We start from the raw sequence: 21,699 nt of genomic DNA on the forward strand, positions 1-21,699 counted from the left end.
CAATTTAACCTAGCAACCAGGCAGTGGTTTGAAAGAGAGACAGGAATATAAATAGAGGATAAAAAGTGACAATCATAATAAAACTGTAGTCTCTCAGAGCAATAGGTTTGTGGCTGCCGGGGTCAGTGACCCCCCCTTTGAAAGCTGGGAAGAGTCAGAAGAGGAAGGCAAATAACCAAAAAGTCATTGACTGGGCCACACAACATGGTACCGTGTATCCGAGTGTCCACAGCCACGTGTGCATCTAATGTCCCTGGTAGGACTGAAGACTCGGGGGTCATGTAGGGGCGATGTAAGAATTTGATTTGACTTAGTTTGTCATTGGACAATATTGTTGATGACAGCAGGTCTCCGAGTATCATCTTCCAGCGATCCTGGTTCAAGTCCCCAATATCCTAAAGGTGCCCATACAGGGGTTCCAGCTGATATCAGTCCTTTAGACCTTTCGGCATCTTATTGGCCTGTGTATGGGCACTAACATCGGGCCTGCCGACCAGCATCTGGTCTGCAATTGGGCAGGTTTGATGTTTCGACAGATTGGGGACCGTATTGGCTCCAGGGCCAAATAACCGAATTGACCCAATATCGTCCACCTGTAGGTGTGGATATCGGGAGAAGATCCACTCGCTTGGCTTATGGCCACCTTAAGTCCATTTGTGTAGAAGAAAAGCAGCTTCTCATCTCCGGGGTACAGGAGCTTCTGGTGTACAGAACCACCAATTTTTTGGAAAATAAGAATAAGCCTCAATTTTGTGCTAATCGCCAGAATGAGCTTCTGATCCTCAGTGTCATTTGTCTCTAACTAACAGGTTCCCTCTGGGCAGTTTCATTAAGGCTGCTGTATTGGGCCTGGTCCAACTATATAGGAACTTCCTGAGTCTGTAGCTCAAACACTGCATAAAGAAATCCATCATGTCTGACAGGATTAATGCCCAACGTGCCACATTTTCTGCAATGGGCCGACCCCATTAGTTCTCAGAGCGTTGGATCACTGTGCACCCTCCTCCCCCCCCACCGTGGCATTATTGAGTCCAACAAGTTGCATTTCTCAAAGGTGATCTGATAGTTTCGGTTTAAGCTTCCTGTCCGACTATACCCACCGTGGTTTCACTCTGACTACCTGCACAAGACTTTATTGCTTTCTGAAAGATGACTGATGGCAGAGTGATCTTCTTGATCCCCGTATTTAACCTTTTATTTACAGGTAAGGAGCTTTTTTAACCCAGAATGTTTGGGGGTAACAGTTACCTGGCAGCTCCTCTATTGCTCTAATGTCGGGGTCAGTGGCAAATGGGTTTATGGGAGACTCTTCTCCAGTCAAAATATTTCAGCCAGCACAGCAAGTAAAGTGCAAGCAGGGCTTAGCCCTTGCGTGTTTATTCAAAAACAGCCCACTAATAGCAGATTTGTGACAGTCTCTGGCGTCACTCAGCCTCCTTCTTAGTCTGTTTTACATCCTTATTACTTGCACGTTGTGCCAATACAGATACCCTTTAGGGTTCTCCCATTCTGCTAAAATGCCCCTTGAGCCTTTGCTTAATTGAGCCACTGCGTCCTTAACAGCTTGGCCCTCCCAGAAGTTTTTATGTATAACCCTTTTCATCTATTGCCTTTACTTGTGCACTTACACTAAGATATGAATGGAGAATAATTTGCAGCCGAGGGGCGCTTAAGATGGCCAGTAATAAGAGCATTTATAGGTATGGGAGTATTTTTCATATTAAGCTTTTATAAACCAGCTCTGCATGGGGGGCACGTGGAAAACTGTAATACACTTGCATAGCATGAATAACCCCTTGGAAAACTCCTTTCTACCTCCTTCAGGTGTGTTAAGGCCCCCATACACGGGCCGATTCTAGCTGCCGATATGGGTCCCTTAGACAGATTCAGCAGTTAATCGGCCCGTGTATGGGCACTACCCACGGGCCTGCCCGAACCGATATCTGGCCTGAAATTGGGCAGATCTCGATCGGGCAGGTTAGAAAATCGGCTCGTTGATGTGGTCCCCGGAGCGAGTTTGCCTATACCCGTCATTATAATTCGATCGTTTGGCCCTGGGGCCAAACGATCGAATTAGCCTGCATTCTCCCAATATCGCCCACCCATAGGTGGGGATATCGGGAGAAGATCCGCTCACTAGGCGACATCGTCAAGCGAGCGGATCTTAAGGTGTATGGGCACCTTTACTCCCATATAGATACCCAGGGGTTCGGCCAGGGTGCTATGTTGAGTTAATCCGCCCCTGAGCAGGGCCAATTCAATCACTATCAAACTAGTGGCAGTGCTAATGCTCTCCCTATTTAAAGGGGATGTTCACCTTCAAAATAACTTTTAGTATGATGTAGAGAGTGCTATTCTGAGACAGTTTGCAATTGGTCTTTTCTTTTTTTGTTATTTAGCTTCATTATTTTGTTCAGCAGATCTCCCGTTTGAAAGTTATTTGGTTGCTATGGTCCAAACTACCCTAGAAACCAGGTAGTGGTTTGAATGTGAGTCTGGAATATGGATAGGAGAGGGGCATCAGTAACTTAACTGAAAGAGGTAGTTCACCGTTACTTTGAATAGGTTATAGAATGGCCAATTCTAAGCAACTTTTCACTTGGTCTTTATTATTTATCTTTTATAGTTTTTGAATTATCTGCCTCCTTCTATCTCTTTGCAGCTTACAAATGGGGGTCACTGACCCCGGCAGCCAAAAATCTCTTGCTCTGTGAGGCTACAATTTTAGTATTATTGTTACTTTTTTTATTAGTTATTTTTCTATTCGGCCCCTCTACTATTCTACGTCAATCTCTTAAACCACTCCCTGGTTACTAAGGTAAACTGGACCCTAGCAACCAGAGAACTGCTGAAATTCCAAACTCGAGAGCTGCGGAACAAAAGGTAAAATGATTAAAAAAAACTACCAATAGTAAAAAATGAAGACCAATTGCAATATTTCTCAGAGTAGTACTCTCTACATTAACAACCCTAGAGGAAACCATATTTCATGTGACCCATGCACACAGAGAATGCATGTATTAAGGATGAATGTATTCACTGCCCCCGGCCGCAGGCTTCTGTACTAAAGAGAATTCTGCCCCCAGCAGGATGGTCTGCCAAAGGCGCAATGGAAACTTCATTCTGTTGGTCCTACACCGGTGAGAGGAAACAGGCAACCTACAGACTTCCTTCCCTTGTGCTCGGTGCTGCTAAAGGCATAAGCGGAATGCCATAACCCACCTGTTTGTGGCAAACCACACAAAAACAATTAAAAAGTGACCGTGATCTCCAGATGCATATAGAGAGATGGATAGGAGCTGCCAGTCCAGCTTTTCTCCAAATGACCATCTGCTGGTTAAAGACAGTATTGCAGAATTATAACACACCCTAGCCCGGCATCTACAGTACGTGTGTAAAATAATATTAATTATTATTAATATAGGATTGATCTGAGTAACACCTAGTGTTTGTGTCCTTTAGATTCCATAGTAGGGGATGACCTGACTGTCTATAAAAATTCTCTCAATGTTACTGCCGGCCAGTCGGTCCTACTGCCAACCTCGTATTCCATCACTTACCCGCTTAAGAACTGGCCATCCATAGAGTGGGTGACTAAAGATGACACCATTGTGTATTGTTCTGTAACTAATGGCTCCCTCGGTGCTGAAGGCCGTCCTGTCTGGGTCACTGAAAACACCATAATATCCCCAAAGTACCAAGGCCGGGTGGATTTCTTCAGACTGAATGCTTCCCTGTTCCTCAAAGATCTCACTGAGATGGATACTGGATCTTACACGGTCAGGCTGCTAATGGATGGCAATATCTACAAAGGGGCAATACATTTGTGGGTTCATCAAAGCCCCGCACCTACTGGTATGTATTAAAATGTATTATTACTAATATTTCTTTCCAATAGTTTTGCCTTGTGTCACTTTTGGGTTCCGCTGTTCATCAGATTGGCCAACGCTACAAGCCTTCCACTTGGGTATGGGTATTTGTTGGCATATAGGTAATTGATTAGACCATTGATTGAAAGACCAAGCCTAAAGGTGGAATTTCAGGAGAAATTCAAGTGCTTTGTTATTAAATAAATAATGAAAGTCCATGTTTGTGAATTTGTTCCGCAGATTCCATGGTAGGGGACAACCTGACAGTCCATACGAGTTCTCTCAATGTCAGTGTCGGCCAGTCCCTCCTTCTCCCAACCACATATTCCATCTCATCTCCAGCTCAGTCCTGGCCATCAATAGAGTGGGCACGTGAAGGTCAGACCATTGTGCATTGCTCTGTATCGAACGGGTCCATCAGAGCCAAAGGCCTACCTGTGTGGGTCAATGAGAAAACTGGAATATCCCCAGAGTACCAAGGCCGGGTGGAATTCTTCCCATTGAATGCTTCCCTGTTACTCAAAGATCTCAGTGTAAACGATAGTGGAACTTACACGGTTAAACTTCTAACAGCCAAGAATGTCATCAAAGGGACGATCCATGTGTGGGTTCAGAGGAGTCCTGCATCTCTTGGTATGTGATTAAAGGCATATTAGCAGCTCAGAATTCCCCTTTTATCTAGATTTTGGCATAGCAAAATGCTCATAATGCTATCAAAAGGTCTTTGTCGACATCACACTACAGGTTTCAATTACAAATAAACCTATTCGGCTACAGGGATCAGCCACGAATCTCTCCAAGTGACAGAATCCAAAAGTAAATCAAAAGGCGAATTCTTGAATACGTGAATTTCCTCATAACCGTTCTGTTCTTGTGCCGGGGCCGCTGTCTGTAACAAGATGTATAAGCTGGCCCTCGGCATTCAAGTGGAAATGCTTGAGGTTTTATATTGTTATATAAAACCAATATGTGCCCTCTGTACGTTGGGCATAACAGGAGTGATATTCAGATGTTTATTTGATCCTCTCGCCTTTTGGTGGGGAGAATTCTTCTCTCAAGGCAACTTCGGGTGACTACGGAAAGCCGAAGTGACAAGTTTTCTACTGGTGATTTACATTCTTGCTGAAACAAAAGCATTGGAGGCAACTAGTCCTAAGCTTATGGCCTACGGAGCAAGTTAGTCGATACTTACTGCTCCAAAATGCCTTTCCACTGGCAACAATCGGAGTCGCCGGAGGAAAGGCCTACACATCGCTTCGGCTTTCTGAAGTAGCATAAAGTTGCCTGCAGGAGGAAAATTTGGGTGACTTCAGAAACCAAAGTGGTGCGTAGGCCTTTACTCCGGCGACTCCGATTGTTGCAGGTGGAAAGGCATTTGAGAGCAGTAGCAGAGATCTATCGGGGGCGACTAAAGGTGGCCATACACGAGCAGATCCGCTCGCTTGGCGATGTCGCCAAGCGAGCGGATCTTTCCCCGATATCCCCACCTACGGGTGGGCGATATCGGGGAGCATTTAGGTAAAAAAAAAAATAATCCGATTGTTTGGCCCTGGGGCCAAACGATCGGATTATGTGGGCGGCAATGGGGCAGTCGGATCGGGGACCGCATCAATGAGCCAATGCGGTCCCCGATCCGACCGGATTTTCTAACCTGGCTGATCGAGATCTGGCCAATTTCAGCCTAGATATCGGTCGGCCAGGCCGCTCTGCTCTCCCCATACATGGGCCGATTAGCTGCCGAATCGGTCCAAGGGACCCATATCGGCAGCTATAGTCGGCCCATGTATAGGCAGGCCCGGATTTGTGGAGAGGCCACAAAGGCCCGGGCCTAGGGCGGCAGAAGTTTAGGGGCGGCATGCCGCCCCGCCGCAAGAACATTTTTTAATTTTACTCCCATACGGAGCAGTCGGGACCTCTCCCCACTGCTCCGTATGGGAGTTAAAAAGAGCGTTCGCGCATGCGCAATGGGGAGCTGGCGCTTTGCGCATGCGCATTGGGGGCGCGTTCGCGCATGCGCACCGGGGTGCGAGTTCGCGCATGCGCACAGGGGCGGCCTCGGGGCGCACCGGAGAGAAATCCGGCCCTGTGTATAGGGACCTTTACTCGCTCCGTGGGACATCAGCCTTAGTGGAGATTAATCTCATCAGTCATAGGCCTTACGTTTTTAGAAGCTGCTTCCTGACTCCTCTCTGACTTTCATATCCTATCTTGATTGGACCTTTAAAGAAGATGGTTTTTGAGATGTTCCAGTGTCTTTGGGCAGATACTTTATCTTATGGACTGCTGACTGTCAGTACCATGTGTGTTCACATTTCCATTCCCTAAATCTACGGACCTGAAACTGCCCCCATTAATTTCTGTGGAGATTGTATAAAAGAAGTAGTTGAATGACACTGCAGACCACCACATTTCCCACCATAAATTAATTGCTTGCAGAGAACTCTAATAGAAGTTATCAATTGCCGTTCCATGAGCTTTAGGTTTGTATGTTTGGGCTACTTAAAATGTGCCAAAAACCAATGTCACATTCTCCTAAAGTCTCATCTTACGTTAAAATATCCAGTTGTTTGTCCAAGTCTTTAGACCAGCTGATCCAGCCACCCGCAGTCTAAAGGTCCCCATACATGGTAAGATCTGCACGCTTGGCAAGATCGCCAAGCGAGCGGATGTTCCCCCTATATCCCCACCTACGGGTGGGCGATATCGGGGAGCTTGAAGTTAAAACAAAAAATAATCCGATCGTTTGACCCTGGGGCCAAACAACCGGATTATGTAGGCGGCAATGGGGCAGTCGGTTCGGGGACCGCATCAAGGAGCCGATGGGGTCCCCGATCCGACTGGATTTTCTAACCTGGTCGATCGATATCTGGCCAATTTCAGGCCAGCCCACTCGTTTCTGCCCCTACACAGGCAGATAAGCTGACGAGTCGGTCCAAGGGTCCGATATCAGCAGCTTCTATCGGCCCCTGTATGGGGGCCTTAAAAGACTGAATTGATACATGTGTTTGGCCCTTTCACTTGTAAAATATGTCGTTGCCACCATGTGTTCTTCACTGCACTTTTGGGCTTGACCATTCAGAATTACTTGACAATATACAATAAACCAAAGTGTAATGGGTTCCTTGTATTCCATTGTAGGGGATGACCTGACTGTCCATAAAGGATTTTTCAATATCACTGCCGGCCAATCTGTCCTGCTTCCAGCCACATATTCTGTCTCTTCTTCACTTCGGTATTGGCCGTCGATAGAGTGGGTGACTGGAGGCCAAACCATTGTGCATTGCTCTGTACATAATGGCTCCCTCGGTGCTGAAGGCCTTCCTCTGTGGGTCACTGACAACACCATAATATCCCCAGAGTACCAAGGCCGGGTGGAATTCTTCCCACTAAATGCTTCCCTGTTACTCAAAGATCTCAGTGTGAATGACAGTGGGACTTACACAGTCAGACTTCTAATGCCTGGCAATATCATGGGAGGCACAATCTCCGTGTGGGTTGAGAGTACCCCTGCCTCTTTTGGTAAATTTTCTATTCTGTCTCTAGTTTTACTTCACAAACTGTGTAGAAATGTAGTTCTGAATGGGGTGCCCTGTATTAACTAAGGGGCGCTAAGAGGTTAGGCAAGTTTTTAGCAACGTTACATGTCGCTGAGTTGATGCTGCTGATAATTGGCCTAAGTGGGGCTTCTTACTTGTGTGTCTCACCGACGGGTGGGCGATATCGGGTGGCAAGTAGCTTTAAAAAAAAAAAGATCCGATCGTTTGGCATTACATTTGTGGCCATGGGGCAGTCGGTTCGGGGACCGCATCAACGAGCCGATCCGGTCCCCGATCCGACTGGATTTTCTAACCTGGCCGATCGAGATCTGGCCAATTTCAGGCCAGATATCGGTCGGCCAGGCCGCTCGGTTCTGCCCATACACGGGCCGATTAGCTGCCGAATCGGTCCAAGGGACCAACGTCGGCAGCTATAATCGGCCCGTGTATGGGGACCTTTAGGGAGAGAGTCTCTGGGCACAGGCAGTGAGATAGAGCTTGATTAATATTGATTTATTGATGTTATATTCAGTCATGGGCTTTCTCTTGTAACCACTAGTACGATCGCTCTTGCATGGCTCCTCTCCCCTTATCTCCAGGCAGGATGGTGTTGCTCTATTACCAAGTGGTGCCAGTGCCCTCCTGTTTTTCCATGGTTAGATTTAAACAAGGTGCTTTAGCACTAGGGCAACTGATAGTTTTAATCAGTATGCTACTATGGATAAAAGATTATGTGGCTGATAAAATCCTGCTGCAATCGTCTCCAGCTGGAGAATTCCCTACCGCTCAGTTGGACGAGTGGTGCGACATCTTCGGGATCACTCAGCAATTCCAGTGGCTTTGGCCACTAAATACTTGATATCACAAACTGGAAGAATAAAAATCTTCTTAGACAATGCCATCATCCCATCACCAACACAAGTGGTGGGTGGCAAAGCTAAAGCAGCAGCAGGGGCTGCCTACTATACTGCAGCCCCACAGTCTGGGCTCCCCCGTAGCTAAACCACTTGACAATACTGAGAACACATTATATTGTGCATAATAAATAAATCTGTAACATGGCGTGTTTCTGAGATCCCATTGTAGGGGGATGAGCTGACTGCCTATGGGGACACTATTAATGTCACTGCAGGACAATCCATCCTGCTCCCAGCCACGTATTCCGTCCCTTCTCCGCGGAAGCCCTGGCCATCCATAGAGTGGCTCACCAGAGGCCGCACCATTGTGTATTGTTCTGTGCTTGATGGGACGGTCAGTGCCAAAGGCCTTCCTACATGGGTCAACCAGAACACCAAAATATCCACAGAGTATGAAAGATGGGTGGAATTCTTCCCACTGAATGGTTCCCCGTTACTGAAGGATCCCAGTGTGACCGACAGTGGGACTTACACAGTTAAGCTGTTTATGGCTGGGAATATCAGCAGAAGGACAGTACATGTGTGGGTTCAGGGGGGCCCCGCAGCTCTGGGTATGTGTCAACTTTGGTTATTTCTAATTAATCTGTACGACTGACACTTATACAGGAGCCCAAACCGAGCTTCTAGTTAGGAAAGAAATAGTGTCACACCTGATAGGTCCCCCGGGCACCATTAGAATGACTGTTTGACAGGCGGCTTGCAGTTTGTTGAAAAGGACTACCAAACACATGGAAGACTAACTGCATAGTTTGTTACCCAAAAGCATCAATCTGAACGACCATTAAAGAACCATATCCCAGTAAGAATGCGTTGTCATGATTCTGTAGAGTTATAGACTTGTAAATCAATAAATAAGCCCTGTCCATATTTGTTAAATTAATAACTTATCATTTTGTTTAACTTAGAAGACTACATCACTCAAAGCAGAACAGTGATTTTCATCCTACGCATGATTGGCTGCTGCATTACCCCTGTCGTACTGTGCCTTCTCATCCTGTGCTGCGAGTGTCGTTAAAGGGCCAGCTACACCATAAACAGCAGAGGGGGTGGAGAGATGTGAACATTTCATGGCAGTAACAGATGTATTGTGTATAAGAAAAGGCTTCCCCCATACGAAATGCAACATCCAAAAGAGAAAAACTTACGGACAATTGTATAGACTGAGCTGCCTGGGAACTATGGCCAACCTGTAACAAAACAGAACACTTGTATATTCCAAGCATTGTGGTGTATATTTTTTTACATATAACAGACACAAAGGGTCATTCTTCCAAACAGCTGCTGGATTTCCCTAAAGCCTCAGTGTTTATGGACATTACCCAGTGATTTACTGCTCTGCTGCTGCACAAATCCCAGCTCCTTACATAGAGAAAAGCTTGCAATATTAGTAAGGTGTTGGGATTCCCTTGTCAGTAATAGAGTTTGCTTTACAATAATAAGTGTAACTTGTACAATGGAGGAAGTAGCTCTCAGGGCACAGGCCCATTTTGTTCGAACTGTCCCTAATTAGGCAGGTCACTTAAGGTAAGGGCTTCAAAAGAGGTGAGAATTATAGGAAGTGTGTGGCTAATACAGTGTTAAAAATGGCTTATAAATGTGCCCTGTGTTGGTATCCCATATAGAATTTTCAGGCAGTTTGTATAGATCCTGCTATGTGCAAGGATGTGTGAGCCCTGCTATTTGCTACTGGTATAGGCCTGTGAGGAAACCAAAGAGCAAATCAGTTGTTGTACCTGTGGGTAAAACCGCTATGCAGCTGAAAGAGGCATTGGTGCAGAATACAGAGGGTCAGACCCCCAGCCTGGTACTGTAGGGACCCAGAAGGTGAATGTTTCTAGGCTGGACCCCTCTGCTTATGCCCCTGTGTCTGTTTGAGGGGGGGGGGTGCTCTAGGTTGGCTTTGTCAGTCACATTGCCTCTAAATCCTCAGCCAACACAGCTTGGCACTATGGTTAAGGTTATATACAAAAGTTTATTACAATAACAAGGAAATACATAGATAAAATACAAACAGTTACAGACACATTGATACATTTAAATTAAAAAACTTTTACAGAATCTATACAATCTCCTGTCGTCACATGTGTGGGTGCTGAGGTTTCTTTCCCATTTTGTGCAACCTTGCAGTAACTCTGGATGTTGTCATTGGTATTTTCCCCTCGTTTCCTTGAGCGGTCTGAGATCCAAAACAAAAGAAAGGACTCAATTGAAAGATCAAAAATAGTTCAACTAACCATACAGGGTTTGGCTGCCAAGATCACTTACTCGCCCGAGGCCCGGACTGGCAATCTGTGGGTACTGGGAATGCCAGGGGGGCTGTAAGGTGCCACAGACAGTCACTATTTATTGGGCTGGGGGGGCTGTTTGTGCCTCTGGGTACTGGGAATGCCAGGGGGGCTGTAAGGTGCCACAGACAGTCACTATTTATTGGGCTGGGGGGGGCTGTTTGTGCCTCTGGGTACTGGGAATGCCAGGGGGGTGTAAGGTGCCACAGACAGTCACTATTTATTGGGCTGGGGGGGCTGTTTGTGCCTCTGGGTACTGGGAATGCCAGGGGGGCTGTAAGGTGCCACAGACAGTCACTATTTATTGGGCTGGGGGGGCTGTTTGTGCCTCTGGGTACTGGGAATGCCAGGGGACTGTAAGGTGCCACAGACAGTCACTATTTATTGGGCTGGGGGGGCTGTTTGTGCCTCTGGGTACTGGGAATGCCAGGGGGGCTGTAAGGTGCCACAGACAGTCACTATTTATTGGGCTGGGGGGGGCTGTTTGTGCCTCTGGGTACTGGGAATGCCAGGAGGGCTGTAAGGTGCCACAGACAGTCACTATTTATTGGGCTGGGGGGGCTGTTTGTGCCTCTGGGTACTGGGAATGCCAGGGGGCTGTAAGGTGCCACAGACAGTCACTATTTATTGGGCTGGGAGGGGGGCTGTTTGTGCCTCTGGGTACTGGGAATGACAGGGCCTTTTTTGTATCCCAGTCCTGACCTGCATCCCACTGTGGTCACACTTACAGTAGCAGCAAGAGAAAACCATCACTCTCTGGCTGAAACCTTTATGGTGATACTAAAAGCAAAACTTCACCCATAATATAATAACAGCGCTCTGAACATTAGACTGATTTTGCCCATTATATAAATTCGTGCCACGGGCCCTTACAAAAGGGACTGCAAGGGGATGTAGCCACGTCTGCCCTGATTCACTGATTACAAGATAGCTTACAAGTGGTCTGTTTTTTTCCCAGTTATTTAGCTTTTCAATTTGTTAACTGCTTAAATTCCAAACTGGGGAGCTATTTGGTTGCTAGGTTTTATTTTCCCTTGCAACCAGGCAGCAGTTTGACGGACTGGAAAGTGAAAAGGTAGATAAGAAATAAAAAGTAGGAACAATAAAATTGTAGCCTCACAGATCAATAGTTTTTGGGCTGCTGGGGTCAGCGACCCCCATTTGAAGACTAGAAAGAGGCAGAAAAGGCATTAAATAGAAAACACACTATGAAAAATAATAAGTTGCTAGGGATAAGACACCATAACAGTAGCATGTATGAAACAAATTAAAACTTACACAAATAGCACACAAATAGCACAGCCACAAAGGGAATGACCACGAAGGGAATGGCAAGGGAAATACGAGATCCTATAATGAACAAAAATAGCAAAAAATTAGCAATTTTCATATTGGTCATTAAGATTACAGTATTCAGGAAACCGCCATCAGGACCTCTCAGCCAATATCTGAGCAGCACCAAGATTAGTACTTTGGTATTGGAGGTTCTTTAGCGACACTTTGCTTCCTGTGGCGCACTGTAGCCCCTGAGTAAACTGGGAACCACTGACGAAGGAAAATTTGATTGTACAGGTATGGGATCCCTTATCCGGAAACCCATTATCCAGAAAGCTCCGAATTACGGAAAGCCCATCTCCCATAGACTCTTTTAATCAAATAATTCAGAATTTTAAAACCGATTTCCATTTTCTCTGTAATAAAAAAACAGTACCTTGTAATTGATCTAAACTATGATATAAATAACCCTAATTGGATGCAAAACAATCCTATTAGGTTTAATTAATGTTTTATTGATTTTTTAGTAGACTTAAGGTATGGAGATCCAAATTACAGAAAGACCCCTTATCTGGAATACCCTTGGTCCCGAGCATTCTGGATAACAGGTCCTATACCTGTACAGATTTTAGCCAAAAGGATAAAAGTGCCAGCGTGCCACTGCCTACTGAACTGGTACCATGTACATTAGACTAATTGTCAAAGGTCATGCACTCACTTGGGGAATGAGGAGGAGTAGGAGGAGGAGGAGGAGGAGGAGGAGGAGGAGGAGGAGGAGAAGGTTCAGCTTGATCCGTGGAAGATGGAGATGTACTGGATAAATCACCTAGTTGAAGATAAAAGGAAGGGTGATTGTCAGCTTTGTGCAATTACACATTCTCATGCATTATAAACAGAAAATTCTGGTTAGTAAATTGCTAGGCTATAGCATGGAGCGGTAGTGCCCAGTTAGTGTAGATTTGAAAGGGTGGTGGGTTGGACATACATAATCTGCCAATTAGTCCCCTTTAAAACAATTTGGATGCTTGATCAGCCCCTTAACAGGCTTCCCCTGATATCCGACTGAAAATCGGCCAGGTGTTGATTGGGCAGGTATGATTCAGTCTGATGACTCCTATGCCCATGGTTGTAATGGCCGTAGGGCCAAAGATTGAATTAGCACCAAAATTGCCTACCTTAGGTGGGTATATCAGGAGAAGATTCACTCATTTGGTGACCTCGAGCCCTACGAGTGGATCTTAGCGTGTATGGCCAAGCGTTAGATACACCTGACATCTTTGGCAGAGATGTGGGGAGAATGCCTGACTCATTACATACTTCATTAGCCTTTCCTTACATTCAGTGCATCCTTCCTACAAGCCCAGGGCATTGAAGTCTTTTCAATAAAAACTTCTTGCCCAATTAAACACTTTTCCGCATGTAGGCCTGTATAAAAGGGGGTGAAGAGGCACCCCAGCAAGTTTGATTCTGGCATCCCTCAAAATAAATGTAACAAATTATACGTATAGCACTGTAGATACATTATATGTACAGCACTGTAATATGCTTTAACCAAGACATCACTATAATCCTTGTATTACTTGCTTCCAATTGGCTCCCAATGCAGAAAGTGTGGCAACCGACCACTTTGTGTTTAAAGGGGACCAGTCACCCTAAGAAATATCAAATTCATCTCTATTGTGCAGGTCACAATCACAGCAAGCAGGGAGGGGCCATTTTGTAGCATTGTTATTAAGGCAAGCTTTGTATAACGCCAAAATTGTGTTTATGTGCCAGAATGGGGGACCTCATGCACATACCTATATACTAGCTACATAATTAGATGGAGGGGGAAGTGATCTTTTGGAAAGGGCTGAATGGAAATTTGCCCCATCTCTATGCCAAAGGCACCGAGGTGGGACAGGCACTATATGATTGACAAAAAAGGAAAAGGAAAAGTTGTGCTCATCAAGAGGACATGTTGACCGAGAGCTGGGATTTTCGAATGACTTTTTATTGGGTATGGATGTGTTCATCAAAAAAGAAATTTGGGTTTCATACTTAATCTTAAAAGGAATATTATATAGCTTTGTGCGTCAGCATGGGGATGGCCAAGGCCACAAGGCTTACAAACTCCCTAAATATATTGTGATGCCTTTTTAACCCATTTCACCTTTGCGGTAAATGACAAGAAAACCCTAATTCACAAGTCAGTCTAGAAAGTGTTACCTGGGAAAGGGCCTAGATATAGGTGTGGCACCGCTTTAAAGGAACAGTAACACCAAAAAATGAAAGTGTATAAAAGTAACAATATAATGTACTGTTGCCCTGCATTGCTACAACTGGTGTGTTTGCCTCAGAAAGACTACAATAGTTTATATAAGTAAGCTGCTGTGTAGCCACGGGGCAGCCATTCAGAGGAGAAAAGGCACATGTTACTTAAGGTCCCCATACACGGGACGATAGAAGCTGCTGATATGGGTCCCTTGGACCGACTCGGCAGCTTATCGGTCCGTGTAGGGGCAGAAATGATCGGACTGGCCGACCGATATCTGGCCTGAAATTGGCCAGATATCGGTCGGCCAGGTTAGAAAATCCCGTCTGATCGGGGACCGCATCGGCTCGTTGATGCGGTCCCTGAACCGACTGCCCCATTGCCGCTTGCAGAATGCGATTGTTTGGCCCCAGGGCCAAATGATCGAATTCACAGACATTCCTCCCCGATATCACCACCCGTAGGTGGGGATATCGGGTGAAGATCTGCTCGCTTGGCGACATCACCAAGCGAGCGGATCTGCCAGCTTTAACCGATTATATGGGGCTTATCTACTAGTTATCTGCTATGTAACCTGTGCCTTTTCTCCTTTTTCCAGCTTGAATGGCTGCCCCCGGGGCTACACAGCAGCTTATTTATATAGTAGGTTTTCTGAAGCAAAAACCCCAGTTTTTTTTGCAGATGTTACTGTCCCTTTAAGAAAGCCGATAAGGGACACTAACTGGCTGATGGGGCCAAATGTATCAGCAGAACGTACGAGAGCCCATACACACAATGGCTGCATTTCTATTAGAATAAACAGCAGACAGGAGTGGCGCATTCACTACTGCCAAGCTCTATACATTGACAGATAAAACAGTCAAACCTGCAAATCCCTAAAGGCGAAGACACACAGGGAGATTAGTCGCAGCAACTTTTGGAAAAGTCGCAGGGACTAATATGTGAGCAATAAGTCGCCGCGATGGCCGGTATAGTCTATTGGCAAAAAGTCGCCACAATTAGTCTCAACGATTGTCAATTAAAAGTAGTGGCGACTAATCATCCCGTGCATCTTCACCCTAAACTGAATATCCAAAGTACATGGATATCAGTTGCGATAGGCAGGGTTCCATACAGGAACAGGAAATGTACACAAAATCTGAGCTTTGTATGCATGGGCTGCTTTAAACATTCCCCTATGCCAGAGCATTCCACCTTTCTAAGGGTGAAGACACAGCTACTAGTAGCAGCTACTAAAATAGACAATGCTGATCATATACTGATAACCGTTTTAGAAGAGGCAATTTTCTGGAGTTTAGTAGCCATGAAAAGTAGCTGCTACAAGTAGCTCAGTGTGTAAAATGTTTGCCTCTCCTAGTGGAATAGGATCAGTATTTTAACCATTTGATTTTTAGAAGATAACTAAACATTCTGGAGAATACTATATCGCTTACCAGTAACGGTGAGGTTTATACAAGGTCCATTGTTAAGCTGGTATATCCCAGAGTCATTGCGCTGTACATTGATTAGAATGACAGACAAGTTTCCATAGGTGCATTTTAAGTAATTTTCCTTCACAGTTCCATTGAGCCATTCACAGATCAAACTTCCTGAGGGCCACAGCCGCGATAAACTAGATAGAGTGGTCGATCCGTTCAGAAATGTAAAATTTTGTCCCTCAGACACTTGACGACTCAGTAAACTTTTGCATCCTAAAGTATCTGCAATAGTGAGGGAATAAAGATGGCAGAACAGCAAGACAGCATTCCCACAGTAAGATAGCAATGGCGCTCGTTACATAAAGCCCCGGTATACCATCCCACAGTCATCTGCCCAATGAGCTGGAAAATGCTCAGAGGACAAAACTGCCCCAAGTGCAATTACCCAATAATCTGTAGAACGGGCAGATTATGGGAATACACACACAGAACATGCAAATGGCTGCCGATAGGGTTCCCACTATATTTCTATATCCAAACCATATTGAAAATAAATATATACTTACCAAGCAAATCAGAAGCATCTGATAAGTCGAAAAACCCTAAAAACAGTAAATACAAAATACATTTAGGAAGAAAAAATAGGGACTCCCAGGCAGTCTTCTATCTCGGCTTTCTGCAGAGATTATTCAGCAAAGTAGCTATAATCTAACAGATAAAGGTCGCCATACACGGAGAGATTCCAGCTGCTGATTCTGGGCTTCTGTTGTGATTTTTATAGGGTATTTTTTAAATCTAAATTACACTGTTAAATGGTAGAGTGAATGATTTGCTATGTTAACATTTTATTCTTGAACCAACAAATGTATTTGTAGCTGTAATATTGGTGTGTAGGCGCCATCTCAGTGCCTTGTGCCTGAGTCTGAGCTTTCAGCCAGCGCTACACATTAGAACTGCTTTCAGCTAACCTATTGTTTCTCCTACTCCCATGTAACTGGAGGAGTCCCAAGCCGGACTTGGATTTCTTACTATTGAGTGCTCCCTTCCCATTGTTTATGTAAATATAAAGAAAATGTGGCCCTCCCTCCCCCCCCCCTTTTTACAGTTGCTGTGACGTAACATGGCCATATGCATGGGAGTCACACCACCACAACTATACCTGTGGATCAGATGTAGGTGGGCTTCTCAATTCACTATTCTTTTCAATGATTTTTATTTATTTTCATAACAGGGTAAAGATTTTACAAATAAAGTACATTGAAATGCACTTTTCTTTGGGAAATGACAGGGGAAGGAAGAAATATTTAAGGGCTTGAACTCAACCAAATGAGGAGCACAAAGTGGAAATAAGGGAGCCATACACTAAGATCTGCTTGTTTGCCAAGCGAGCGGAGCTTCCTCTGATACGCCCACCTACGTGTGGGCAATATTGGGCTATTACATCATATTAATGATCAAATGGAAACGCCAGGGATAGGTGCAGTCAGATCAGGGACCATATTAACAAGCTGATGCAGTCCTCAATCCGACTGAAAAATCAAACCTGCTGATAGAGATCTGGCCACTTTCACGCCGGTCAAGTTGGCCATACACATAGCAATTTTTGATTGTTCCCACCCTCCACTGATGTTCAGGGCTGAATCGTCAGATATGGAGGTAGAAACAGAAATTCTACCTCCTTCTGCCGATTCAGCCCTGAATGTAGATTTAGCTTGGGCGCCTTTAATGGCACCCAATCAAAATCTTTTAACCTGGCCGAACAACAAGTCGACCGATATCCGCAGCCTTTTTTTGATATCGGTCGCCTCGTCGAGCCTTCATACACGCACCAAATATCGTGCGATATCATTGTGCGTGTATGGCCGGCTTCAGGGTGGTCGGTCGTTTGTGCCCATACACGGCCAGATAAGCTCCTGAATCGGCAACTAAAATCGTCCCACGTACAGCCACTTTTACTATCCATTATCCAGAATTCAGTTATCCACAAAGCTCCAAATTATGGAAAAGACCATGTTCCACAGACTTTTACATTTTTTTTTTTAAATGTACTTTTTGTGTAATAAAGCAGTACCTTGTAGCTGATCAAAATTAAGATATAATTTGTCCTTGAGGAAAAATTCCTATTGACTTACTATAAAACATTTTTAAGCAGACTTGGATCACATAAATACAAAGTAAACAGGCATGAAACGTGCTGAATCTCCAAACTTTGTGATTCAAGTTACAGAAAGAAAACAAATCTAGTAAATCCTAAGAAATCAAGACCTGTACCAGCTATATAGATAGAAAAAAAAAAAAAACACACCTTAATAGAACTACTGAGTTTTGCCCACAGTACAGTTGCCAATTTTCTTTTTTTTTTTTTTGAAGGCCCATAGGCCTGCAACCCGCCCCAGGATCACACACATGCACATCCCTGTAGCTCATATGGAGCACTGGGGACAGGACGCGCTGAAGGTGCCCCATCCACAGTGCTCAGTATATTAGGTGCGGCTGGGCAGCATGCCAAACCTGCCCAATTTCCAGGCAGATGGGGGTAGGCCCATGGGTGGTGCCCATACACAGGCAGTTGAGCTGCAGAATCAGTCTAAAGAACCGATATAGGCAGCTAAAGTCAGCCTGTGCATGGGCACCTTAAAGGAACACCAAAATATGTGTATAAAAGTAATTAGTATAATGCACTGATGCACAGAAACCCTACTATAGTTTATATAAATACCCCGCTGTGTAGCCCCGGGGGCAGCCATTCCTGCACTGGTACAGCTGGGGTGTTTGCTACAGAAACCCTACTATAGTTTATATAAATACCCTGCTGTGTAGCCCCGGGGGCAGCCATTCCTGCACTGGTACAGCTGGGGTGTTTGCTACAGAAACCCTACTATAGTTTATATAAATACCCCGCTGTGTAGCCCCGGGGGCAGCCATTCCTGCACTGGTACAGCTGGGGTGTTTGCTACAGAAACCCTACTATAGTTTATATAAATACCCCGCTGTATAGCCCCGGGGGCAGCCATTCCTGCACTGGTACAGCTGGGGTGTTTGCTACAGAAACCCTACTATAGTTTATATAAATACCCCGCTGTGTAGCCCCGGGGGCAGCCGTTCCTGCACTGGTACAGCTGGGGTGTTTGCTACAGAAACCCTACTATAGTTTATATAAATACCCCGCTGTGTAGCCCCGGGGGCAGCCATTCCTGCACTGGTACAGCTGGGGTGTTTGCTACAGAAACCCTACTATAGTTTATATAAATACCCCGCTGTGTAGCCCCGGGGGCAGCCATTCCTGCACTGGTACAGCTGGGGTGTTTGCTACAGAAACCCTACTATAGTTTATATAAATACCCTGCTGTGTAGCCCCGGGGGCAGCCATTCCTGCACTGGTACAGCTGGGGTGTTTGCTACAGAAACCCTACTATAGTTTATATAAATACCCCGCTGTGTAGCCCCGGGGGCAGCCATTCCTGCACTGGTACAGCTGGGGTGTTTGCTACAGAAACCCTACTATAGTTTATATAAATACCCCGCTGTGTAGCCCCGGGGGCAGCCATTCCTGCACTGGTACAGCTGGGGTGTTTGCTACAGAAACCCTACTATAGTTTATATAAATACCCCGCTGTGTAGCCCCGGGGGCAGCCATTCCTGCACTGGTACAGCTGGGGTGTTTGCTACAGAAACCCTACTATAGTTTATATAAATACCCTGCTGTGTAGCCCCGGGGGCAGCCATTCCTGCACTGGTACAGCTGGGGTGTTTGCTACAGAAACCCTACTATAGTTTATATAAATACCCCGCTGTGTAGCCCCGGGGGCAGCCATTCCTGCACTGGTACAGCTGGGGTGTTTGCTACAGAAACCCTACTATAGTTTATATAAATACCCCGCTGTGTAGCCCCGGGGGCAGCCATTCCTGCACTGGTACAGCTGGGGTGTTTGCTACAGAAACCCTACTATAGTTTATATAAATACCCCGCTGTGTAGCCCCGGGGGCAGCCATTCCTGCACTGGTACAGCTGGGGTGTTTGCTACAGAAACCCTACTATAGTTTATATAAATACCCCGCTGTGTAGCCCCGGGGGCAGCCATTCCTACACCGGTACAGCTGGGGTGTTTGCTACAGAAACCCTACTATAGTTTATATAAATACCCCGCTGTGTAGCCCCGGGGGCAGCCGTTCCTGCACTGGTACAGCTGGGGTGTTTGCTACAGAAACCCTACTATAGTTTATATAAATACCCCGCTGTGTAGCCCCAGGGGCAGCCATTCCTGCACTGGTACAGCTGGGGTGTTTGCTACAGAAACCCTACTATAGTTTATATAAATACCCCGCTGTGTAGCCCCGGGGGCAGCCATTCCTGCACTGGGTAACAGTACATTACATTTTAATTACTGTAAAACACTTACATTGTTTGGTGTTACTGTTCCATCAAACCTGTTCCCTGAACTCCCTTACATTCCCACTGTGGAACCCCCGCACACACAGACACTGCCCAAGCCGCTCCCCGGCACCATTACTGCACCTTCTAAAGTATTAATAGCGCAATGGGGCATTGGGGGAGGGGCTCAGAAAGTACCCACCAACCCCAAGTAGTTACCCCGTGTGGATTTGGAGCCCCGGGACAAGTGGGTACAATACCGGCACCGGCTCTCAGTGCCACCCGAAGAGACGGCAGCTTACCTGTAAGGAGCAAAGCGAAGGGAAGCAGGAGCCGCCGTGACCCAAACGCCATATTCCTTCAGTTCAGATTTCGCACCAGAAAGCTAGCCACGCCCCTATTCCAGGGAACCAATGAGCGCAGTAGCAGCCGGCTCACTATGAGGCTTCCCTGCACTGCCCGCTGCTCTATAGCTAACGGGATAGTAGGTTTGCGGGCTGACACCCAGCACATTATATAGCAGGAGAGACTGGTCAGGCAGACAGGGGTGGGGGAAAGGTTATATAGAGGCTCAGCAGCCCTGCAAGGCGACTCTCTAAACTCCCGACACCCCCAGTCAGCCGAGCCGCCGAGCTGCCTTATTATAAACTATAATGGCGTGAATAGGTCTCTCATAAAATGGCCCAACTAGCGCAGTGTGACAGACTCCCGCGTTACTCACCCCTCAGCTTCGCGCCACAGCGTTCATGTCCTGTCAGTGAGATATTGGCGCCAACTTTTTAGCGCGGGTTTTGCCTATATTGGCTTGGGGGCGGGGCTACAGAATGTAGCGTGTGGAACTCGTCATCCAATCGCTGCACAGTAAGGCTGCTGTCAGGGCTCAGTGATTGGACGCTTTTCCAGCCCGTTTCTAGTCACGCAGGCACACAGGGCTAGCAATATAGAATACACCAAGGGATTCTGTCATTATTTTTATGGGGTAGGTTTTATTTGTAATTTACACCGTATACATAGCAAATAATTCCGTCTACCAGTTAAAATGTTATTCCTGAACCAAAAAATGCTTTTTTTGTTTACACAGAGATACCATAGAACTATGGCACATAGGGATTCCCCTGTACTAAGCACAATTCAGCAGGAACAGCCCCCTAAGTTTGCTCATAGCCTGTACAGAGAGATACCATAAAACTATGGCACATAGGGATTCCCCTGTACTAAGCACAATTCAGCAGGAACAGCCCCCTAAGTTTGCTCATAGCCTGTACAGAGAGATACCATAAAACTATGGCAGCATAGGGATTCCCCTGTACTAAGCACAATTCAGCAGGAACAGCCCCCTAAGTTTGCTCATAGCCTGTACAGAGAGATACCATAAAACTATGGAAGCAGCATAGGGATTCCCCTGTACTAAGCACAATTCAGCAGGAACAGCCCCCTAAGTTTGCTCATAGCCTGTACAGAGAGATACCATAAAACTATGGAAGCAGCATAGGTATTCCCCTGTATTAAGCACAATTCAGCAGGAACAGCCCCCTAAGTTTGCTCATAGCCTGTACAGAGAGATACCATAAAACTATGGCAGCATAGGGATTCCCCTGTACTAAGCACAATTCAGCAGGAACAGCCCCCTAAGTTTGCTCATAGCCTGTACAGAGAGATACCATAAAACTATGGCACATAGAGATCCCCCTGTACTAAGCACAATTCAGCAGGAACAGCCCCCTAAGTTTGCTCATAGCCTGTACAGAGAGATACCATAAAACTATGGCACAT

At 45.9% G+C, this 21,699-nt stretch overlaps 2 protein-coding genes across 5 annotated transcripts; one reads left to right on the top strand and one right to left on the bottom strand.

Moving 5' to 3' along the window:
* The first annotated feature begins 102 nt into the window (after nucleotides 1–102).
* Nucleotides 103–10,380, top strand: LOC101734172 (carcinoembryonic antigen-related cell adhesion molecule 3-like). 3 transcript variants are annotated; one of them, XM_012969466.3, is made up of 4 exons: nucleotides 103–1,204; nucleotides 3,463–3,855; nucleotides 4,110–4,502; nucleotides 9,228–10,380. In XM_012969466.3, the coding sequence occupies exons 1-4, from the start codon at nucleotides 1,150–1,152 to the stop codon at nucleotides 9,335–9,337; spliced, it is 951 nt and encodes a 316-aa protein (XP_012824920.1). In that variant the 5' UTR covers nucleotides 103–1,149; the 3' UTR covers nucleotides 9,338–10,380. The 3 variants fall into 3 exon arrangements, with proteins under 3 accessions (XP_012824920.1, XP_031747452.1, XP_031747451.1); XM_031891592.1 differs by having other exon boundaries at nucleotides 9,231–10,380; XM_031891591.1 differs by lacking the exon at nucleotides 9,228–10,380 and adding an exon at nucleotides 7,008–7,619.
* LOC733945 (uncharacterized loc733945) lies at nucleotides 10,275–20,634 on the bottom strand. Of its 2 annotated transcripts, none has more exon segments than NM_001045657.1 (6): nucleotides 10,275–10,498; nucleotides 11,886–11,957; nucleotides 12,601–12,708; nucleotides 15,570–15,836; nucleotides 16,121–16,156; nucleotides 20,229–20,391. In NM_001045657.1, coding segments are annotated over 6 exon segments (672 nt in total). In that variant the 5' UTR covers nucleotides 20,281–20,391; the 3' UTR covers nucleotides 10,275–10,361.
* Nucleotides 20,635–21,699: the final 1,065 nt, after the last annotated feature.

This window comes from Xenopus tropicalis, chromosome 8 (genome assembly GCF_000004195.4).
Source record: "Xenopus tropicalis strain Nigerian chromosome 8, UCB_Xtro_10.0, whole genome shotgun sequence".
NCBI classification, from domain to species: Eukaryota; Metazoa; Chordata; class Amphibia; order Anura; family Pipidae; genus Xenopus; species Xenopus tropicalis.